The sequence below is a fragment of the Scatophagus argus genome, chromosome 7 (assembly GCF_020382885.2).
Source record: "Scatophagus argus isolate fScaArg1 chromosome 7, fScaArg1.pri, whole genome shotgun sequence".
Classification (NCBI taxonomy): Eukaryota; Metazoa; Chordata; class Actinopteri; family Scatophagidae; genus Scatophagus; species Scatophagus argus.
The window spans coordinates 14,021,558-14,042,722 of NC_058499.1; the positions used below are offsets into that span (position 1 = coordinate 14,021,558).

At 40.1% G+C, this 21,165-nt stretch overlaps 2 protein-coding genes across 3 annotated transcripts; one reads left to right on the forward strand and one right to left on the reverse strand.

The window, feature by feature from the left end:
* The first annotated feature begins 5,921 nt into the window (after nt 1-5,921).
* neto2b (neuropilin (NRP) and tolloid (TLL)-like 2b) lies at nt 5,922-13,497 on the forward strand. The gene is made up of 12 exons (XM_046395009.1): nt 5,922-6,683; nt 8,496-8,552; nt 8,715-8,873; nt 9,464-9,712; nt 9,913-9,960; nt 10,117-10,244; nt 10,670-10,771; nt 11,028-11,154; nt 11,477-11,590; nt 12,154-12,284; nt 12,369-12,461; nt 12,547-13,497. The coding sequence occupies exons 1-12, from the start codon at nt 6,635-6,637 to the stop codon at nt 12,985-12,987; spliced, it is 1,698 nt and encodes a 565-aa protein (XP_046250965.1). The 5' UTR covers nt 5,922-6,634; the 3' UTR covers nt 12,988-13,497.
* Nucleotides 13,498-14,161: 664 nt separating this feature from the next.
* On the reverse strand, nt 14,162-20,892 carry si:dkey-30c15.2 (uncharacterized protein LOC558938 homolog). 2 transcript variants are annotated; one of them, XM_046395012.1, is made up of 12 exons: nt 20,756-20,892; nt 20,606-20,649; nt 19,689-19,752; nt 19,165-19,296; nt 17,775-17,879; nt 17,653-17,702; nt 17,412-17,537; nt 17,249-17,294; nt 16,927-16,998; nt 16,604-16,757; nt 16,432-16,514; nt 14,162-16,336 (listed from the first exon to the last, which is right to left on the reverse strand). In XM_046395012.1, the coding sequence occupies exons 1-12, from the start codon at nt 20,786-20,788 to the stop codon at nt 16,184-16,186; spliced, it is 1,062 nt and encodes a 353-aa protein (XP_046250968.1). In that variant the 5' UTR covers nt 20,789-20,892; the 3' UTR covers nt 14,162-16,183. The 2 variants fall into 2 exon arrangements, with proteins under 2 accessions (XP_046250968.1, XP_046250966.1); XM_046395010.1 differs by having other exon boundaries at nt 20,606-20,882.
* Between the last annotated feature and the right edge of the window lie 273 nt (nt 20,893-21,165).

The window sequence follows — 21,165 nt, forward strand, 5'->3', positions numbered from 1 at the left end:
GAACTTTGAAGAACTTAAAGTGGCTTTGAACTCATCCTCCCCCAGGGCTTTCTGCCACATCCACAGATCAGGCCGCGCTATAAGAAGATTTCTGTTCACTCGTGGAGTAAAGCTTGTCACTGAATTTGTGGGTCAAACATGGCCAAAATGTCTGCTAAATGTGGAGACATGAGAGCATCAGCACTGTGGTTTTGTTCAACACTGGTTTAGTGTTGGGATTTTTTAAAACCTCATTATGATTGCAAAAGACAATTATGAACACCTTTTGAAGAGTACATGTACTGCAGATTTCTGATTGAATCAAGATGAAGCTATTGTGGAGAGAACAGAAGCTGAATTGGACATAAATGACCTGAGCAGGGAAGCTCAGTGAGTGATTTTTACCTAATCCAGTCCATATCTTCTCTCCTTTTCCTCTTCACATCTTTCTCTTGCTCAGTGAGCCCTAATTGATGAGAACCAGCCTAATCAGTTGTCTTCCGAGGCTTAACCCTACTTTCAGTAAGGGTCTTTACCATTGGCCATCGCTCACAGAAACACTTTGTGATTGGCCATATGGCGTTACATAGAGCGACCTCAGGGAAGAGCAGAATGTTTAAATTGAATGAAGATGAAGAGAATGATGTGATCTGTTGGGATAGTATGTCATGATGTTAACCAGGCTGATATTACTGAATATGTGTGTGCACATTTATGACTGCACATACAGGATCACACATGCAGCCTTTGGTTTAAATAAAACCTTCCTTTCTTCTTTTCTTCTGTTGCAACACAAAGGACGCACGAAAAACTTCAAGCCACAAACAGCCTGACACCGTAGGAAATAATTTATCTTTAAGGAGTCTTTTAGCTCCCACTTGGCTTTGATTGCTGTAAAAAACAACAGAGCCAATTATCCCCAGTATAAAATCAAGTTCAAAGACAAGCACAGTCTTTCAGCCTTCATTCAGTGTTTAGGTAGGCTCACGGTTTGATGATGTGCGCAGCAGTTTGGTTACATTAATCTGTTGCATCTTTGTGTTTTTCCTTTTAGATGTTGATAATATAGATAGATAGATATATGTTAACTGGTATACAAATATAAAGAACTTTTTTTTTCCAAGAAAGATAAGTCTGACATTGGATGTTGAACAAGGCTAATATAAAGGCAGGTGTAAACTGGTAATGTGTAGACTCGTTCATCTGTTCATCAGCTGGAAACAGAGAAGCAAAACAGACTCACAAGATGACCACTGCAGGTCCACCCTGAGGGATTTAGGGGGATCTAAATGGTTAGTAGTATTAGTGTATACTTACCTGAAAATATAAATTGTTATATTATCTTTACACTGGAATGAATGAATTTCCTCATCTACTGTAGGTTCTCCTACACATAGGGAAGAGGAGAGTGAGTGAGTGTTTTCAGTTGGTTGCAATTTGCATCCTCACTGCTAGATGCCATGAAATTCAACACACTGGACCTTTTGTATAAAATAATATTTCAGCCTGGTTTTGGTAAAGATCAGCCACTTTATAATTGGAAAGTGATGCATATGTCTGCTGAGCCAACAGGTAAACAAAGTTCAACCAGTGATCAATGCACCCAAAGCCAAACCCGAATGCCCTCTCCTCTCACCTTTGCCAAAAGCTTTTTCTTTAGTGACACATTCCTGGTTTACTTCATATCCTTGTAAATCAGGAAAAATCTTCAGGGAACGAATTCCCAGATGATGTATCCTTCACAACAAAATATTCATATAAAAATATTTATTTGCACTAGGGTGTACACAGCTTGCATTTGATCTCAAAAGGAACAAAAGATAGTAAATCGTTTTGCATCTATTTGCATGGTACTGAAATGTTTCAAATGGAAAGTTGTAGTGGGAAGCACATGTTTTCAGTGAAACTATGTATGTGTGGTTGTTTCCTCATGATTGCTTGTCTCAGATGGTCTTAAAAGATATCAGGCAGATAATGTGAATGTGTACTAACACATACAAGATTCAGCTGCCCATGGGAGCAGGGGATGATCATAAACAGATATGTATTTGTAAAAAAGAGAAAAGGGGATGCAAATTACCTGAAGGATTTGCTTTGGGTTGTTTTGATGGCTTATAGTATGGATGTTTGTCTGACATTTGTGTAATGAGTTTTCCTTTCCTTAATCTGGTGTCATACGGCCCAGAGATAAGAATGGAGTTTAGCATCAGCTCTTTCTGCTGCATGATATCCCATATGTCTAAATCTGTCCAGGAATAGGATGTTTGTGTTTTCTCCCAGCGATCGGGGTCCTTGGGTCAGTTTGGCTTTGAGACTTAAGCTGTCTAGACTGTAAGAAATAATCTATGAGGATGATTAAATATCATGTCAAAATGTTGACAGTGTTTTTGATGAACTGTCCTTGGTTCCATAAAGAAAAAGAAAGAAAAAAAAAAGTAAATGCTGTTTAGTTTGAAGTAAATGCTTTTTTTTTTGTTTCTCCACAAAGCCTGTGTTTGTCTTCTCAGTGTGGGATGTAACACTGTGGACTGTGCATGAGGGTGATTAGTTGTGACATAATAATACGGCTGTAACATCAAATACCCCTGGCACAAGCAAAGGCCATAAAATCTATCGTGCTTAAAAAAAATAAATTAATTAATAAGAACGCACACAAATCAATGTGATGATAAATGAAAAGTCAGGAGGATGCAGTAATCTGTTCCGTCCTATTAAAGTCAGTGCTTGTACACGGGCTACAGTGCTTCCTCATCAACAGTAATAGGCCAAATCCACAGGGATTCCCTGCCAATCACATGCTTGTGGTAGTATCTTAATGACTTTTTCTGCTTTCCTTCGAAATTCCTCCATCTGTTGTGTTTTACTTCACCAAGCAGATAAAGCAACACTAGCACAGATTCAAAGTAAGTCCACATAGTGTATTACTGCGGAAGTAATGTGCCTGGGACTGGTTAAAGATCCGCCAGCAACTCGTAACCCTGTTATTACATGTTGCTGCTGAACTGCATGAAATGTCTCGCTAAGTAATTCCTGACCTTAAGAGTGAACACCACCCCCTCCAAAGTTATTTCTAGTTTGTAGACAGGCACATGTACTCATGCAGACAGCAACATGCATGCATTCTTTCACAATAAGGGATAAAACAAAAGAACGGAGAGAGTGAAAGTTGATTTCACCCAGCAGTGTCACCTGACTCACTCAGCCGTAGACTCTGCCAAATTAAAGTTGTTAATTTCATCCTTAAGCGCACGCTAATAAGACCAATCACTTGCCTGGTTAAGAGTCCAATCAAAATGCTAATTACAATCCTGGCCCTGCAAGACAACAGTTGAGGATTCATTATCCTCCTTTAGTTCTATTTTTCTGTCTCTGGCTTCATTTTGGTGTTTGGGTGTGTAACACACTTGCCAAAAAAGGTTGTGACAAAGTGATAAAGATGTCCAATTAACTTCACTTTACGGCTGTTTTTTTTCTAACATGCAATGCAGGAGTCTGATCTCCAGCTGTTGGAGGATCAGTATTGTGCTTTTTAACATTAAATGTGATGTGGGACCACATGTGTGCATGCAAATGTTCCATGTGTCAGAAGCAGAAATACTAATATTTGATTTCTTGTAATTGTTTTATTACTTTGTTATTACTATATTTACTTTATTACCGCTCTTGAGAGACAAAGTCTTTTATGATGTTAAGAGTGAAAGTTGGCAAGGTCCATGATCAATTAAAGCTTTTGATCGAGATGAGACGAGATGAAATGTTTTTGATAGTTTCCTATAGAAACTCATTTCAGTCAGCTCAATGCTCCTCAGGAACATTGCATTCATCTCATTGAATGCTCATCTTTATCAGCTTGTTGAATAGAGAGAGAGAGAGAGAGAGAGAGAGAGAGAGGGAGAGAGAGAGAGCCCACACACATTGAGGACTGGGATTTTATTTAAAAAAAGAAAACCCAACAAACAGCTGCATTATTGTACAGATCGTAGACAAAATTAAAACTTCAAGGATACCTCAGAATAACCAACATTACATTAAAGCAAAAGGGTTTTAGAAAATGCAGTATTTCCACTGGCTTCGGGTTACTATAACTCAAAGCTTTCTCTTCAGCAGCAGCAGCAGCAGCACAGGTAGACATACTGGAGAGATTTCATCTTGCGTTCTGCTTTGATCCCAGTCTCTGTCAACCCCCCTAAAACCTCTGCTTTCTAGGTCCCTGATTGCCTCAGAAGAAGCAGGCAAGACACCGGCGTGGTCGCCATGGCAACAGATGCAGATTTTAACCTGTCCGATGTGCAGTAAACAAAGGTTGTAACACTTTGACACTTTGCATGTTTGTAGACCGGTTGAGTGACAGACAGATGAACTGAGAGTAACACATGGCGATAGGACAAATGTAACATCTGGTCATCTGTAACAGCTGGTAGTAATGGAGGCTTGTCGACAAACTGTCACTTGCACTTTCTCGTTTCAGTTCACGTGTCACGCACATCTGCACTCCCTCAAAACCAAAAAGGGACCAGAAAATAAATGATTCACCTCTCAGATCCCTTTAAAATCATTTGTGACTTGTGTCATTTTTAAGCACAGGCCCAGATGATGCAACTTCATGATCGTGCATATATTTTTTTAAGTGGGTGTTTTTGTCTCCTGCCGCAATCAGTTTACCCCGAGGTTGTTACTGCAGAAGAAAAATTGGTCCCACCTTGCTGAATAATGATGGCCTTGGAGACTTTGAAAATATGGCCTCCGGGCTTTCTGATAGGATGTGTTGCTTTGTGCTCTGCTGGTTGTTTGTGTAGTTTGATGGCTGCTGTTTTCCTTCTGTTTTATACTTAATTGGAAAGTTTTATGTGAGAAACAGAAATTCTACAATGCAGGAGTGGAAAAAAGATCACTATTGAAAGGAAGATATAATTTTACCATATCTATTGCTGCTGCAAGCAAACAGTGGTGGACTGCAAGTACATTTACTTCGTTACCTTGCTTAGAGTTAGATAATTGTACTTGTATTACTATTTTCTGCTGGTTTATACTTTCACTGCACTTCATTTCATATGTAAATATTGTACTCTTTAATACATTTGTCTGATGACAGTAGTTACTACTTACTTTGCAACCAAAGATTTTGCACATGTCAACTTCAAACATATGATGGATTGTCAAAATTAAACTGCTCAGTTGTGTATAAAGTAGATGAAATTAGCTTCACCTCCACTAGCTACAACATAAGAATTCTGCATAAATGTTCATTAGTAGGCTGAAATTAATAATGTTCCCCCCATGCCTGCTTGGGTTTTACTCCAGCTTCCTCCACACAATCCCAAAACATGAACATTAGGTTAATTGGCTACTCTACATTGCCTCTAGGTGTGAGTGTGTGCATGTATGGTTGTCTTTGTGTGTCAGCCCTGCAATGGACCAGTCCAGGGTGAACCCCACCTCTCACTCGTTGTCAGCTGGGATAGGCTCCAGCGCCACCCCCCTCCACGCCTCTGACGGATAAGCGGTATAGAAAATGTATAGATGGAAAATAAGTCCCTATCCGGAACCATTCACATATATAACAAGTAAACCCTCCTTTTGATTGTCCCACTGATAATGTTTAAAACAATCCCATGTAAATTTTGAAAAACAAATAACAAGCTCAGTAAACAATAAGAAAAGGGCTGCATGGTGTCAATCTAAAGTCATTCATTGATTAAAATGTTTTATAGATCCCACTTAGACCCATGTCTATAAATCAAAATCATTTTGACAAAGTGTGAGAAGCTGGATATCAGAATATGACATTTTCACCTGTCATCTTTCAAAGTGAGAGCGTTTTTGGCTGCCACCCTGACATTGTGCTTGTCTGTCAGCAAAGCCGCCTATTTAAAGCAATTACAGTGGGCTGAAGAGGCACAAATCTGCCTATGGACAGAGTGACAGGTTCTGTTGTTAAAAGGCAGAACATCAAAGGAAAATCTCCATCCCACCAAATCTTGGCTTCCATTTTCATCTGTCTGCAACTCCAGACGGCTTTTCAAGGCTTTAGGCGCCTTGTGTCCTTCGAGACAAATGAGAGAAGACAACAGGCAACGTGTCCTACTATCTACTCTGCACAGATATGTGTGTGTACAGGAATACAGTGTGTTGACTAGTTTATACAGAAGGAGTCTTTTGGAGATCCCCGTGTGCTGAGAGTAACGTGCGTCCGTGCGTCAGAGTGCTGGACACTTGCACTGTATGAGCTAATTACGTTGGATGGAATTCAAACAGGTTATGAGACGACTTTCAAATCACTTATTACTCATGTATGAAGATGCACATGCGCAATCAGCCCCCTACCCCCACCAGCGTCGCGCCAACTGAACCCAGTCTTAAAACCGCGAGCAGCCGCAGACATGATCCGTTTATTTGAGAGGACGGAGCGGTCTCAGACTGCCACAGGGAGAAGGAACAGCGTCCTTGGAAAACTGTGCACATCTGACAGGTTTTGGTGATGATGATTGGGAAGTTCATCTGCTGTTTTTTTGCCCAGAAGCTTCTCTCAGCGTGACCAATAAGATTAGGATGAAAAGGTGAAAGTTTGATTTTAGTAAGTCAGTGGTTCTGACAAGCCGGACCTTTGATTTAAACAGACGGAGGGATGTGAGGGACACACAGTTTGGCCAAGTTTATGACATCAAACCCCAGAATACGGATTTCAGCTGAGAAGATGCGTGTAGGTGAGTGGGATAATCCGTGTTTGCATGATTTAAGGGCGTTTGATGAAATGGTTCTTTTCCTGTCTGTGCCTGAGGGACAGTGAGAGATGTCGCCTGTGAGAGGCTCGAGTTTTTAATCTTTGGTAATCTTTTTTGATTCTCAAAGCTGACTCGACCATATTTATGAAGCCTACTTTGTTCACAAACTTCTGATATTTTCAGGCGCAAATGCTGTTTTTTTTTCACTAAATAATTACTGTTGTCACAACGACGTTGCATGAAAAAACAGTACGTGCAGGGACATTTTAAAAGACAGCAAAACTCCTAACATATCTGTGTTTTCAACATTTTTATAACGATGCACAGTGCTGAAGTGACAGCTCCCCATTTTATGCACTCTCCTTCAATGGCATGTGAGTAAAGGCAAATTTTGCAAGAAAGTAATAATAATCCACATTTTTCAAAGAGGGGAAATGTGTTTTCTCCCCTAGGATCAGCATCTTGTGGTGGCTCAGTGCCTGGACAGGAGGATTTGGGCTGCTGCCTCAGTTTCTCCTCCATACAGAATATGGTCTCTGTGGTAGTGGTTCAGTGGAATAGACTCAGCAAATGAACAAAAACCTTCCATGAGGTGTCATGTCAGACAGCCGGAGACCTTGTAGAGATTGACATTGTGGCTAAATTTCACTCTTTTTTACTTTATTAATCCTAAACTGGGGAATTACTTCTCTGCATTTCACCCATCACTGATTGAAACACACACACACGCAACATGCAACATGCAGTGAAACACACAGGAGAAGTGGGCTGCATCAAGCGCCCGGGGAGCATATATTGGGGGTTAAGTGCCTTGCTCAAGGGCACATCAGCCGGCTAATGTGGGGGCTTATCACTCCACCACACTCAAATTTTTCCTGTCCATCTGGTGGGGGAATCGAACCAGCAACCTTCCGATCACAAGCCGCTTCTCCGACCTCTAGGCCACGGCTGCCTCTTCCCAGCTCGCCATCAGTTGACTGAAAGTGAATTAAAAATGCTTTGGCACAGTACCCTGCTGTAGGTGCATATTTGAGGTTACTTGATGTCTGCTCTCAGATTCTTCACAGAAATCACACTTTTTGATCACTTTTTAATTCATTTTGACAGCACGAACAATAACATGGAATTTTGAAGCCCAACAACAACATCAACAAAACCTGATGTAACTTTCTGTGTCAGACACCAGAATGTGAAAATTAGTGATTCTTAAACAGATCCCTCCCTCTCTCACGATACAGCAAAAGCACTGTAACAAATATTATAATATAACTTCTGTTGTGTTGTGCAGTTTGTGAGTGGACATTCATAGCAACTTGCCAACATGCCACTTTGGTGAAAACTCAAGGCCAAATGTTAGCAAATGTTAGTGCTCGGGTTCCCTTGGGCTAGATGCTTTATTTAGGTCATATTTTATGTAATAGACACAAATGTGGCACAAGACATTATTTCATGACACAGAGACTTTTTTTTTTATTTATCATGAGTCAGCCTTACTCTGCAGATGCTATTCTCGTCCACTATATAAACTTCAGAAAAAAAGCCATAAGGAAGCTGTAAAAATAGGAGGATGAGTTAAGCAAACAGATGGTGGAAGCAGCATGTCCTTATTCTTTCCCTGTCAGGCTTTCGAGCTCCCCACCCCTGGCCTGTTATATACGTTCAGGGATCCAGCTGAGTGTACAAGACAACAAGCACAGACACACAAATCCTGCTAAGCTCGCTCCCTCTCTCTCTCTCTCTCTCTCCTTCCTTTATTCCTTATCATTTATAACATACTGTCGGCTTGTTTTACAGTCTGGATATTCCTCCTGTTCATTGAGGAGGGATTTGCACTTGCACAAAAGTCTAAAGGTAAGACTGATGTATTCAGTGCGCTCCTTTGATAGACTACTTTAAATCAAGAGAAATGGTTTTTTTTTTGCACATTCAGTTATATATTTGCCTCTCAGGTGTCAATTGCCTTACTTGCACAAATGATTTCTCATGGGTCTCTTGGCTGTTGCATTCATACAGATGGAGGTGCAGGATCAAAAGGGGTTAAACCCTCTCAACGGCCGCAGCATTCTCGCCACTGTGGAAACTGGGTACGAAACCCAGATGGCGGCAGCTTCAGCTCCCCAAACTACCCGCATACGTACCCTCCCAACAAGGAGTGCCTGTACGTACTGGAAGGTAACCAACAACACACACCTGAGCCTGCTGCTATTTTACGAATGTTGCCTATTTTAACTTTAAATGAGGTTGGTTTGTGAGCTCTGGTGGAAATTAAAGAGAATCTGAGGATTAAATAAACCTTTCAGTCAGAATGATCAAGAATGCAATCTGTTGTTGTTGTTTTTTATGTCTTTCCTTCAACAATAACATCAGCATTGTTCATCACAAATTGTTTATACATGGTGTTTGGATTCTATTTAAGGATTTTGAACACTGTTCTCCTTTTAAAAGTTTTACCCTCTCTGGTTGTTAAAGTGAAAACAAGTTGGCTGGAAGTCACTGTTTCCACAGTTCATTGCTTGTTATCTTGCACACCAAAGAATACATCACACTTTGTTGTCATTTTGTGCATCAGTTTCCCTTTAATTGCTGCTGGAGCCCCCAAAACAAACTGACCTACAGTAATTGTATGTAAAAACATCAACAACACTGAGGAAAGTGTGAAAGGGGCAAATACTTTTTCACTGCACTTTTTATTTTCTGGTAGCATTATGTCCCTGAATCACCTCTGAGGCAGTAGGTGTGACACAGCGCTCTGCTTCCCTCAGCCCTGCCTCGCCAGAGGATAGAGCTGCTGTTTGATGAGACCTTCTACATCGAAGCCTCATTTGAGTGTCGCTTTGACCACATCGAGGTGCGGGACGGCCCCTTCAGCTTCTCGCCACTCATCAATCGTTTCTGTGGCTCAGCCAGCCCCGGGCTCGTCCTCTCCAGCGGGCGCTTCATGTGGATCCGCTTTTTCAGTGATGAGGAGCTGGAGGGCATTGGCTTTCAGGTCCAGTACAGCTTTACTGCAGGTGATTAAAACACAGTGGGGTAGTTTATTGATCCTCGTATGGCAATGTTCTCTCCTGGTACTCACCGAATGTGCTTCTGTCATTTCTATCAAATGTCTCTCTGCTGTTTTTAGCCAAAACAGTCAAATATTTGTACTTCCAAAGAGGATCCCTCTGATCATGTGATATCTCCCTGTCTGTCTCTGTGATTTTCCCCAAAGACCCTGAATTTCATCTGCATGTGGGTGGACTCTTAAATCCCATCCCAGGTGGGCCAATCATACAACTCATTCTACCTAAATAACTTGAGATGGACATCTCTAGATTAATATGTGATGCAAAGTTTCCTTTCACCATCGCCTCTAAACTTCTTTTATCTTTTGCTTTTCCTTTATCTGCATCTTTTGTTGCTGTCTGTGGGTCAGAGTGTCAGTTTGAGCTGTCTGGGGCTGACGGTCTGATCCGTTCCAGTCAGGTGGAGGAGGAGTATAAAGTGAAGCCAGACCAGGCAGTGGACTGCATTTGGACTATACGAGCCCCAGTAAACAACAGGGTAACTGAATGCTTGTCTGAGCATAGACGTAAAATGTGGAGGGATCTAGAGAACCATGAGAAGAATCCTGTTGGGATGTGTTCATTCCTTGTTCTCTCTATAATCACAAAAACAAATCATGTGGATTTCAGCTTAATATTGCAAAAACCTTGGATAAATGCGCTTTGCATCCCGTTGTCAAACACTGACTGACTGTACATTCACAACTTGACATGTTCGCACGAAGTATACAGCAAAACATATGCATTGATAATCCCACATAAGTACACATAAAGTAAAGCTGGCTTAAAATGATTTATATTTGAACCTTTAATGCAGCGGTGCTTTCAGACAAGGCATGTATTCTTATAATGAAGCAAAATACCCTGAACTGCATGCAAAATGAACAAAATTTACATTAAATCCTTCCTCTTTGCTCATCCCAGATTTACCTGCGATTCTTGGAATACCAGATGGAAAACTCAAATGAATGTAAGAAGAACTTTGTGGCTGTTTACGATGGCAGTAATGCCATTGAGGACCTAAAGGTAATATAGTCTCAGTATAGTCAGTACTGTAAAATGACCTGATTAATCTGATTTACTGCACGCTATATTGCATTATTCTGTCAGTTCTGAAATTCTCCCTCCTTCCGCTACACAACAGCATTCATCTTTTCTTTCCATGCCATACATGCTTATAATATTTAAATCATAAATATGTAGCAACTGTTCTACAGACCTTGGCATCAATGAGACGACACATCCAACACTGTAAGCAAAAATGGTGCGTGGTTTCTTGCAGGCCAAGTTTTGTAGTACAGTAGCTAATGACATCATGCTGGACACTGGCGTGGCAGTAGTGAGGATGTGGGCTGACGAGACGAGTCGTCTCAGCCGTTTCCGGATGCTGTTCACTTCTTTTGCAGACCGTGAGTTTCTCCTTCCGATTATCGTTAACCTCTGTCATTTTACATTTGTACCAGTGTCCCTTTTGTTTAGCGTCTTCAGTTGTGACAGACTTAAGTACAACACTGTATCAGCACCCCCCTCTGGTTTCTCTTCAATACTGCAGCTTTTTTGTAGTAGAGGTGGTAGCAGTTTTAGAAAACACATTTAATTATATAATGTATTACGTGTATGCAAACAAAGAGCATATGTGTACTTCAATAGAATTAAAGAAATAGATGGATTTCTTCTTAGTGCTTATTGCTTTGGTTGACCTTTTTGCATCCACTTGTGTTTGTGCTTCAGCGCCCTGTGTAGGAGGTGCATTCTTTTGCCACAGCAACATGTGCATCAACACTTCTCTGGTATGCAACGGCATACAGAACTGTGTCTTTCCATGGGATGAAAGCAACTGCAAAGGTAGTCCGATTGTGCCATAGCACTTTGCAATTCTGTCTTTGAAACTTTGATGTTCTGCATTACAATGACTTGGGTGTTGTTATGTAATATGATGCCGGTTGTGTCTGGCTCTGTTGTGTCACATTGAATCTCCTTGAGGATCTGTGGCTGTAATTCAACAAGATATTTGTGACAGAACACTCGCACAGGCCTCTCAGATGTTCCTCTCAGAGCCAGTCTTCGATGTAATTTTTCTCCCTGACTCCATGGAGCAGTGGGCATTGGTAAATGTGCCCAATATTCTTTCAAAAATTTCCTCTTGGCAGGAAAAGAGTGATCTCATCGTTTTTAATGGCTTTCCAGATAAAAGACCTTTTGGCTGTTTAGCAGCCTCTCAGTTGATTTGAATGACTGTTAATCATGGCTTGGCTTTCAGTAAAGGTTCTGAATTGTTCCTGGCAACCAAAGATACCGACTATCCTGATGTGGGTGGCAACAAGTAAATGAATGAAGTACTCTCAGTACCTCTAAATGTCCCTCGTATTTTATCTCTCTTTGTCACTCTCTTCATATCCATCGTGCAGAGAAAAAGAGCAAAGGTGTTTTTCACCAGATCACAAAGACTCATGGAACAGTAATCTGTGTGTCTACGGGAGTGGTGCTACTGCTTCTCATCGTCTCCATTCTGGTGCAAGTCAAACAGCCACGAAAAAAGGTAATTAAGACAAATCACAGTGAAATTTATTTATTTATTTATACTGCCACAAAATGTTGGTGTGTTTTTAATCACAATTTGAAGGTGCTGGTACGTAAGAATAACCTGTTCCACCGTGGCGACTCTCAGGAAGTGTTTGACCCTCCACATTATGAACTCTTTACTCTCAGGGACAAGGTTAGTTTAAATACTTTGATAGAGCATAAGCTACACAAGGTGATCTTCTTTTAAAATGCAAATCTATCAATATTATCTCCTTTAGGAGATGTCTGGGGACCTTGGCGAGTTGTCAGAGGAACTCCAGTCCCTGCAGGCGCTCAGAAGATCCTCATCAGGGTCACGCTGCATTCACGAACACCACTGTGGCTCCCAGGCTTCGGTCAATTCCATCAAAGGTGCACATGGCATAGGCAGGGGATCCATGGAGCTTCCGCCTTTCAGAGGGGACTTCCAGAGCACTTTACCGCCCCTTGGGGACTTGAACAGCAGTCTGCGGAAGAAGAGCTGGCCTAGTATGAAACCAGGTCGAATGCAGGGCCGTCATGTTATGGAAGACAGAGGGCTGGGGCAGCAGGATAGAGTGATGGAAGAGGATGAAGAGGAGGAGGAAGATGGAAGGTACGATGTGTATGTACGCAGAGCAGGAAGCCGAAGAGGGAACTTTGAAATGACCCAGCAAAGGTCCTTGTCCATGGACTTCTGAAAAGAAGAGAAGGTTGGCACAACTCTCCAACAAGTGTCACATTTTGGGGTCAAAACTCACAATTTAACACCACAGAGATGATGCGTCTCTTCTGCCTTTTTTGTAATAATAACAATGATTATATAAGACATAAACGTGACTTCCTCTGCTCACACTCTTCTCAGTGACCACTGGGTGTGTTACAGAGCAGTGCTTCAGGAGCTTCAGCACTGCCGATTCTGCTCGGGCACTTAAACAGCTGACAAGAGCTGTTGTCGTATCTGTGATCAGTGTAAATGTGAAGACAGGTCATAATGCTGTGTATTGTTGTGTTATCAGTGTATTTTGTTAAATGCATTTTACTGTAAAGCAAGTAGATTTTGCTGAGATATGTTTTTAACCAGTGTTTAGGCTGTGCAGGAATGCTTTAAGAGACTGTGATGATGTTTCAAGCAAGCAATAGAAAAAAAATCCCTCCGTTTTTTGTTCAGTTTGTTATTACTTGTATTTAAGAATAAAATAAATACTATATTGCTGCACCATTTGTTTAGGAAACATCCCATCTTGCCTTTGATACAGAGTATAGAGAATATAAAATTACCAGCAGCAGCTGGTCCATATGAAATAGTATTTTAAGAAAGTCTAGCCAGGATAGGCAGGTGTGATATAACATTGGGAGGAATTTTATTTGAACACTGAAAACATGGAGAATTACAGTGATTGAGAGTTGGTAGCCTCCATGCACTCAAAGAGCTACTTGCCTCCTTCAACACCTTAAACACCATACCACAATAATCATTACAGACTGGGGACACCTAAAAACATACCAACATACAGGGCTGTTTCTGGCTAACTACTAAATCTCAGCTCTGTGCTGCTAAACATTGAGGACTGATTGATGTGTGCATTGGTGTGCAAGGAATCAGGAATCCCCTAAAAGGTGCGTCGCACAGGTTGGCCTGTGCTGGTCTCGTATAAGGTCGATTGTCAAAGTATGGTGCTGCATGAACTGATTATATAACCAAGAAAAGCACCAAACTGGTTGCCCCACCTATCATTATCAAACATTAGAAGGACTTTTTTTTCAGTTTTCGTCTTCCCTGTGGGCACTGAATACAACTGGTGTGTTGACAGGAGTTAACTTGTCTATTGCAGGGAATCACACAATCTTTGGAATAGTTTGTTCATCAGTGAGGCCAGTGCAAAGAAATTTAATCAGAGAAGGAACAGTGTGAATGCCAGTAATGACCATGAAAACCTGAGGTTTTTTTAAACTCATAAGCACAAAGCAACTTCGACAGACGGCTTTAACATGTTGTATCTGGGGGACCAAAGTCAGTTAGGATGAAAAAAATGTTCTTATGTGAAAAATGTTTATATACTGTTATCAAACAACATAGAAGCTTTTTTTCTTTTTTTAAAAAAAAAAATCTCCCAAATGTATTTTTTACTTTCCTCACATGTGCACAGCTTTGGGATCAGTGTAGATAACTCTGGTGCAGTCATCTGTAAGCCACAGCCTTGTGGTTTAGTCAGCAAGTCTCTGGGTTTCATTCACCACATTCAGAAAAGTCACTGGGCAGATAATTAACGGAGCAGCTATGCATGCACACAGACAAACACATGAACATGCAGCCTTGGCTACATTATGGCTGTTGTTTGTGCCAGTGAGTCCTGTCATGGACTTGATGAAAATATGACCAAACAGCTGATGAACAGTGTCAATGGATCACTCAATGGATCACTCAATTATCATAATTATTACTGGAAGGATCGAGAACAATAAAATCTCTGTCTTTCCCAGGTATTCTATATTCCCCGAGAATGGCAGCTTTTTCAGTTTCACTGAAGTACGTAGTCATTATTTTTATCACCATATCCATGAATAGGCAGGATATCTGAAGCACGTCAGATAATAGATCGCTCTGAGGAAATTAATATTAGTTCATTTGGTACAGGTGATGCAGACTGCATGGTTTTCTATAACAATGTGGATCTGTGACAAAGCTCAGCTTATCATCATACAAAGCTTTTTGTTACTCTTTCCTCAACTGAATTCACAATGGAGACAGACTGAGCTCTGCAGAATGCAACAAAAATCTTTGTCTCATATCTTTGTCTCTTTTATTCCTGTCTGATTACGCAGTGCAGCTCCGGGCTTGTTGCAATGGTTTATTGTATGCATGAGTCCCATGTGTAGGTGACTGTAAAGGAACTGTGCACAGTCACAACTGAACTTCGAGATTACGTTTCAGTTGATAAAAAGAGTAGATTAAAGAGTCAGGTGAGCTTTTATGTAAGCAGCAGCAGCCTGACCTGTAGTCTGTCAACCATTAACACGGAGTTCAACTCAGAAACAGACACATGAGCTGTAGCACGGAGTTCAGAATACTATAACATGAAAGTGTACTCAACTTTGCTCGTGCCTGTGTGTGAACCACAACACAGCAGACGCCTCGTGTGCTGCATAATCACGTGTCACTTTTTATGAGATACGCAAAGAGATGTGGTTGCGCACAGGCATGACAAAGCAGAATGCTGTTCTTTCACTTGTCTGTAGCGACTCAGCATTCCTCACTGTTTCAGCACATAAATGTTCCCTAGACTGAACGGTTATGTCATGACCCGTGACAGGTGGCTGCTGAAATGCAGGTGAAATGATGACTGCAAAGTGCACAGCCCTGACAGGTTTTTCATCATTCTTGTCCTTAACTACAGAGTACTGAGAGACTATTACACAACAAGTCAATAATAAAACAATAAGATGAACAATAAGATTTATCAAAGAATATAAATATATGTGACAAAAATTTTGATAAAACAGTACATTAATAACAAATATAATCTGAGACCACAACTCTACACTGTATACGGGGGGTCATTTTTGTCACCACTTATGCTAAAAAAAACTATGCTTCCATGTGCTACATGTGTTATGACTTTTTGCTGTGTGCATGAAAAAAAGCAGCGGCTGCAACAAAAAGCACTGCATCAGTCTGTTCTTCTTTAAAGAGTTTGTGTGTCTTTTATGTTTTTCTTCAGTTACCTTTCACACTCAGTCCACCAATGATAACATTATGTTTCAGTCTAGATTGCCATGAAATCATGAAGCGTGCCTGCATCATAAATGCCGTTTATGGCAGGCATGCAGTGAATTCTTCCTCAGGCCAGTGTGCAGCAGTAGAACAATGTCTTTCAATATGTTCAGTGTCAAAAATCAAGACGAGCTTCTCAGTGATTCCTCAAAGAAGGCCAGGCTGCTGCGTGCCACCAGCGGTGTATTCTCCCCAAGAACGGCCTCCCTGAAGTTGGGCCGTCTCCAGGCATAAACCATGCTGTTCAGGAAGCCTTGCAGGGACACACAAGCAGCCTGAAATAAACAAAAAACAATACCTGTTGTTCAGACATCAGAAGAAATGTTACTTTTCTCATTCAAAATCAGGTCTATGTTCTTTTGAAACTCACCTGTATTACATAAAGGCCAAATAAGCTGCTTTGTTGAATATTTGTCCAGATCAGCAGGTTAGACAACAGAATGAGGACAAGTGCTGCAAGAACAATCAGAACACATCAATCTGATGCGCATTTAAATCTGATGAATTGCATCATATGTATGTTTGTGTATGTGTGTGTGTACCTGGTGCCCAGCAGAAAAAGATAACCATGATCATATTTCTTGCTGTAGAAAACACTCTTTTGAATCTCCTTCTTGAACGTCCATCTCCCTCCACAGGAAAAAGTCCCCCCTGCTCATGTGTTTCATACCATTTACTAACCTTATAGTAAATGAACTGAAACAAGAAAAAATAAATGACTCATGTAAATGTTCTATTCAGGCCTTTAGAGAGCACTACATATTTGTAAAGCATAACTATATTTACATCGACACTTAAAACAGAAAATGAAAATGAAATGAAAAATGTAAATGATTCTTAAGTAATGTGACTGATTATGACTTACAGAGCAAGAAAACATCACTGGTATGACAACAAGGAAAAGAAAAAGTCTGATTAAAATGTCATGGACTCCCTCCTGGGAAAGAAACAAAAAATAAATATATTAATAAAAAAAAAAAAAAGCCCATTGCTCATTATTTGAAATTGCCTTGTATTTCTTTTGATAATAAATATAATATGCAAAAACACCAGTCAAACACAGGAAAGTAAAATAATAACAAAAGAAATTTGGAAAAATGAAACACTTCAAATGAAAATGTATGTATACAACAAGAGCCTTAAAAGCAAGTTTATGTGATGACGTCATAAGACGCTTGGATACTCACAGCATCAGAGCAGGAATCGCTCCAGATGTGCAAGAACAAAATACAGCTGAGAAACAAGAAAACTCACAAAGGTCAGAAATCCTGAGGAGACTCGTTTTACTTCTGGAACTTCTTTGATTGCAGTGACTTTGATGGAAGTTAATCATGAAGGTTGTATGCTCACCTGTTGCAGTATTTGCTATAATTACGGATGAGCCTCTTGTCTAATGGGTCAGATTCTGGGATCAGCTCAGCAGGTTTTGTGACCCGAGTTAGCACATATGCTAAATATACAGCAATGGGGATCAACCTGTGATATCAGAGAAACAGACGGAGAATTAAAATAAATGTACACCAGGGATAAGGTGATTAATTAAAGATGTGATGTTTTTTTTCATCAACAAAAATTTTGTTATCAAACTCACCACATGAAGGCGTACACCGGTATAGTGAATATTTTCATTCTACGCTGACTCTGTAAATCAGAGAGAAACAAATTACTGAATGAGTTCTAACTGATTCTGACCAAATGCGGCAGACAACTCACCTGTCCACCCTCATCCTCTGTGGGTCTTGCTCTCCACCCTTGGATTGCACTCTTTGACTTCCATGCGTAAACAACCACCAGCAGAAATGAAATGAAATAAAATGTCTGGAACAAAACAGAAAAATGCACAAAGATAATACCAGTTGACATAGTTGCGTAACAGCATATTGTGGCACAATGTGAAATACTACAAAGATAGCAGCATGCATTGTGAAGCTGAAAGATGAGTCTCCTGAATCTGATCCGTTTAGGTGCCTGCTTTTGTTTGTGTACATGAAATACCACAAGACTCAACTACATGTCATTAATACATTCTCTTATTCAAATTTTGCAGCAAAACATTCAAGAAAAGTAATAGTAATTCTTGAAAAATGCTTGACATATTATGAGGGTATTATCCCATGAACTCTATTTTTCATCACACCTGTAGCAGTCCTAGCTTTGCCGGACTCAAACTCACTCTCTCCTGTACATGTGTTGTACAGCAGCTGCTTATTCACGTGTAAGAAGCAGCAAAGTTGTTGATCTTCTGCTATAAATGCCAGCTTCTCATTTAACTGAAATTTGAGATGCATACTAGCCCAAATAAAGATTCTCTAACATGTCCAACATATCTAATGTTGATTGAATAGAACAACAACTTTATTACAGTGTCTGCTAGAGTCCAAAGATTGTGCACCCATATACTACAATAAAAACTGAAAGAGGTTTCTGCTTGGAGGAACTTTGCTTTCATTTCAATCAGTCCAAAAATAGAAATATTAAATATTGAACTTTTAAAGGCTGAATATTTTCCACAGCTGCATTTTGAAACAAATCCACATTCTGGACTGAATGAAACTGAGTAACACAGTTCTAGTTACTACATTACATTCTTTTCTATGTTTGTTTTATGTAAAGTCAATATTTACTTAGTCCTTAACTCTTATCACTGTGAAATGTAAAGTCAGGAAACTTGAGAAACACTTTTACATTTGAACATTTAATAGACAATGAAACATGCAGTTTCACCTCCAACACAACATTGAGACTTTTACTTGTTTTAAGACATGGCACACAGCAGAACTGCTTATCGCTTTGTTTCATAGATGTAATACCAGGAACAGGTCTGGACAAGGTCTGGACTGTTTTTATTGCTAGAATTACATGACATGCCCCAAATGACTTGAGGAAAATCCTTCAGAGTTGTCATTAAATACTGATCTTAAACCCTAAAAACTATAAATACCTCAGCTGAAAAGCATAAAAATCCACTTGGATGTATTTACCAAAACCTCCTATGAACCTCTTCCATGTCTCGTTTACAAAAATGAAAGTTACCTCAATTAAACAATAATGTTAGTGATTCATTTGCAGTGAAACCAACAGAACGAAAGTAATTGTTGCTCACCAGTGACAGCGGTAGGCTGTATTGACAAATGAATACACTCTTGTCAGTGCTAACTTTGTTCATGGCACTGGTGTACATCACGATGGCAGCAGCCAGGAGGTCTGCCAGGGCAAGCTGCACCAGCAGGTGCACCTGCAAACACACCGTAAAGGATGTTGAGTCACCTTAAAACTGCGACAATCTCAAGAGAACAAAAATCAATACGTTTCCTGTAGGCTTTTATATCACTGAAACATTCTGTAACAAAACACTTTAATCTGGCAGCGAGAAGGTATATAGCAAGAACAACATCAACAAGTTATCAAAAATGTCAAACATACACCCAGTATTCATTTTATTAGGTGCACCTCTATAATCTAATGTAATCCAGTAAAACTGATTTTGCCAAAAATTCCACCATTGTAAATATAATAATGTATAATAATAAAATAATGTAGTTTGCTGTGGTGTTCGATTGCACTGGCTACCAAAAGCAGACACACAAAGGCATACACACACACACAAATACATACCACTTGACTAACCTGTTCATTTAGATACTTCCATCTCAGTAGAGAAACCACCAGAACAGAAAAACTCCCAATCACACTGCAGTTAATGAGATATGTTAAGATATCACACACTGCTGTAGAAGCTGATGCAAAAAGATCAAGGTCAACACTGCATTAATTTTAATCAGTTTCTTGACCCTGTGTATAAAGTTTAAAATGAAATTTGGCACCATATCAACACTAAACCTTAGCTGAGATGGGTTAATCACGCAAGCCAGATCATCTAAGGATAAGATAGACTTCTGTATCTGAAAGACAAGTCATCTCAGAAACATTAAGGAATTTCCCCTCGGGGATAAATAAAGGAATTCTGATTCTGATGACATCTGCATAAAAAGCTGTAAAATGACACACATGGTAAATCATAACCGTCCTCTGAGTGCCACAAAAGCTAACTGTGGGCACAGAGGATATTAATGTTTGTCCAGAATCTTTCCTGAAGATCTTATTGTTTTGCTTTCATTGTCACAAGCAAAAGAAAGAAACCAAGACGCTCATAACAAAGGCATAGCAGCAGGGTGACTGAGTCCACTGAAGGAAATTGGCTACAGTTATCCTGTGAGCTACAGTGCAGTGCTAAATATTTCGTTTTCAGTAAGTGACATAGGTGGCAATAATTAATAGAACAGAAACGGTAAGAGTATTGAAGGAAACCTAAGCCCGCCACTCGTTACATATTAACTTGCAAACCTTTCAGTAATAAAACTGAAAACATAAGATTATTATTCTGCCGACTTTGTAGACTTACTGTACGACTCATTTTGAAACATGTTTATATGCCACGTTTATATATCTGGTTGTTATATATCCTCTTGGTGTAAATAAATAGCACTTGTTGCTATCAAGGTAAATCAAGCGAAAAAAAACTGGAGAAAGACAAGGCATATTACCTGGGAGTTAGTAACACTAAGTACTCAATGGAGAGAATATCAATCTGGAAAACAGAATTCAAACATTTTATCAGAAATGTATCTATTATCACAGTTTTCATGCGAGCAAGCTGATTCCATTTTCAGAAAATTATTAGATGTATCGCCTACCTGGTCTTCACTCAGTGTACCATTGAGTTTCATGGTGAATGTTTAATTATCAGTCTGTTCAAAACACATACTCTGCTTGGGAACAGCTACATAACCTGCTTCCATAACAAGCCCATGAAAATGTGTTCTATTGTCAAAGCACACCTCTATAAAAGTCTGCACCTTGTCACATGCTGCTATTTGACTCCACCTGCTTTGAGTGCTTGCGTGACAGGACCTGAATTTCCTTTGTACTGTTTGGATTTTTACCCTTTCTTGGCTGTTAAATCCTATGCCCCCCCCCCCCATTAGCCGGCTGATGTGCCCTTGAGCAAGGCACTTAACCCCCCATTATGCTCCCCGGGCGCTTGATGCTGCCCACTGTTCCTGTGTGTGTGTGTTTCACTGCATGTAATTTGCCGGGTGTTGCA

What these genes read in the sequence shown, in the direction of transcription:
- neto2b (XM_046395009.1), top strand. Translation starts at nt 6,635, where the DNA reads ATGACATCAAACCCCAGAATACGGATTTCAGCTGAGAAGATGCGTGTA. An exon ending in CCAGTACAGCTTTACTGCAG is followed by an intron (nt 9,713 to 9,912) that starts GTGATTAAAACA and finishes TTTTCCCCAAAG; the next exon opens with ACCCTGAATTTCATCTGCAT. An exon ending in GAGCCCCAGTAAACAACAGG is followed by an intron (nt 10,245 to 10,669) that starts GTAACTGAATGC and finishes TGCTCATCCCAG; the next exon opens with ATTTACCTGCGATTCTTGGA.
- si:dkey-30c15.2 (XM_046395010.1), bottom strand. Translation starts at nt 20,706, where the DNA reads ATGAAAACTGTGATAATAGATACATTTCTGATAAAATGTTTGAATTCT. An exon ending in TTAGTGTTACTAACTCCCAG is followed by an intron (nt 19,753 to 20,605) that starts GTAATATGCCTT and finishes CATTAACTGCAG; the next exon opens with TGTGATTGGGAGTTTTTCTG. An exon ending in GGAAGTATCTAAATGAACAG is followed by an intron (nt 19,297 to 19,688) that starts GTTAGTCAAGTG and finishes GTGTGTTTGCAG; the next exon opens with GTGCACCTGCTGGTGCAGCT.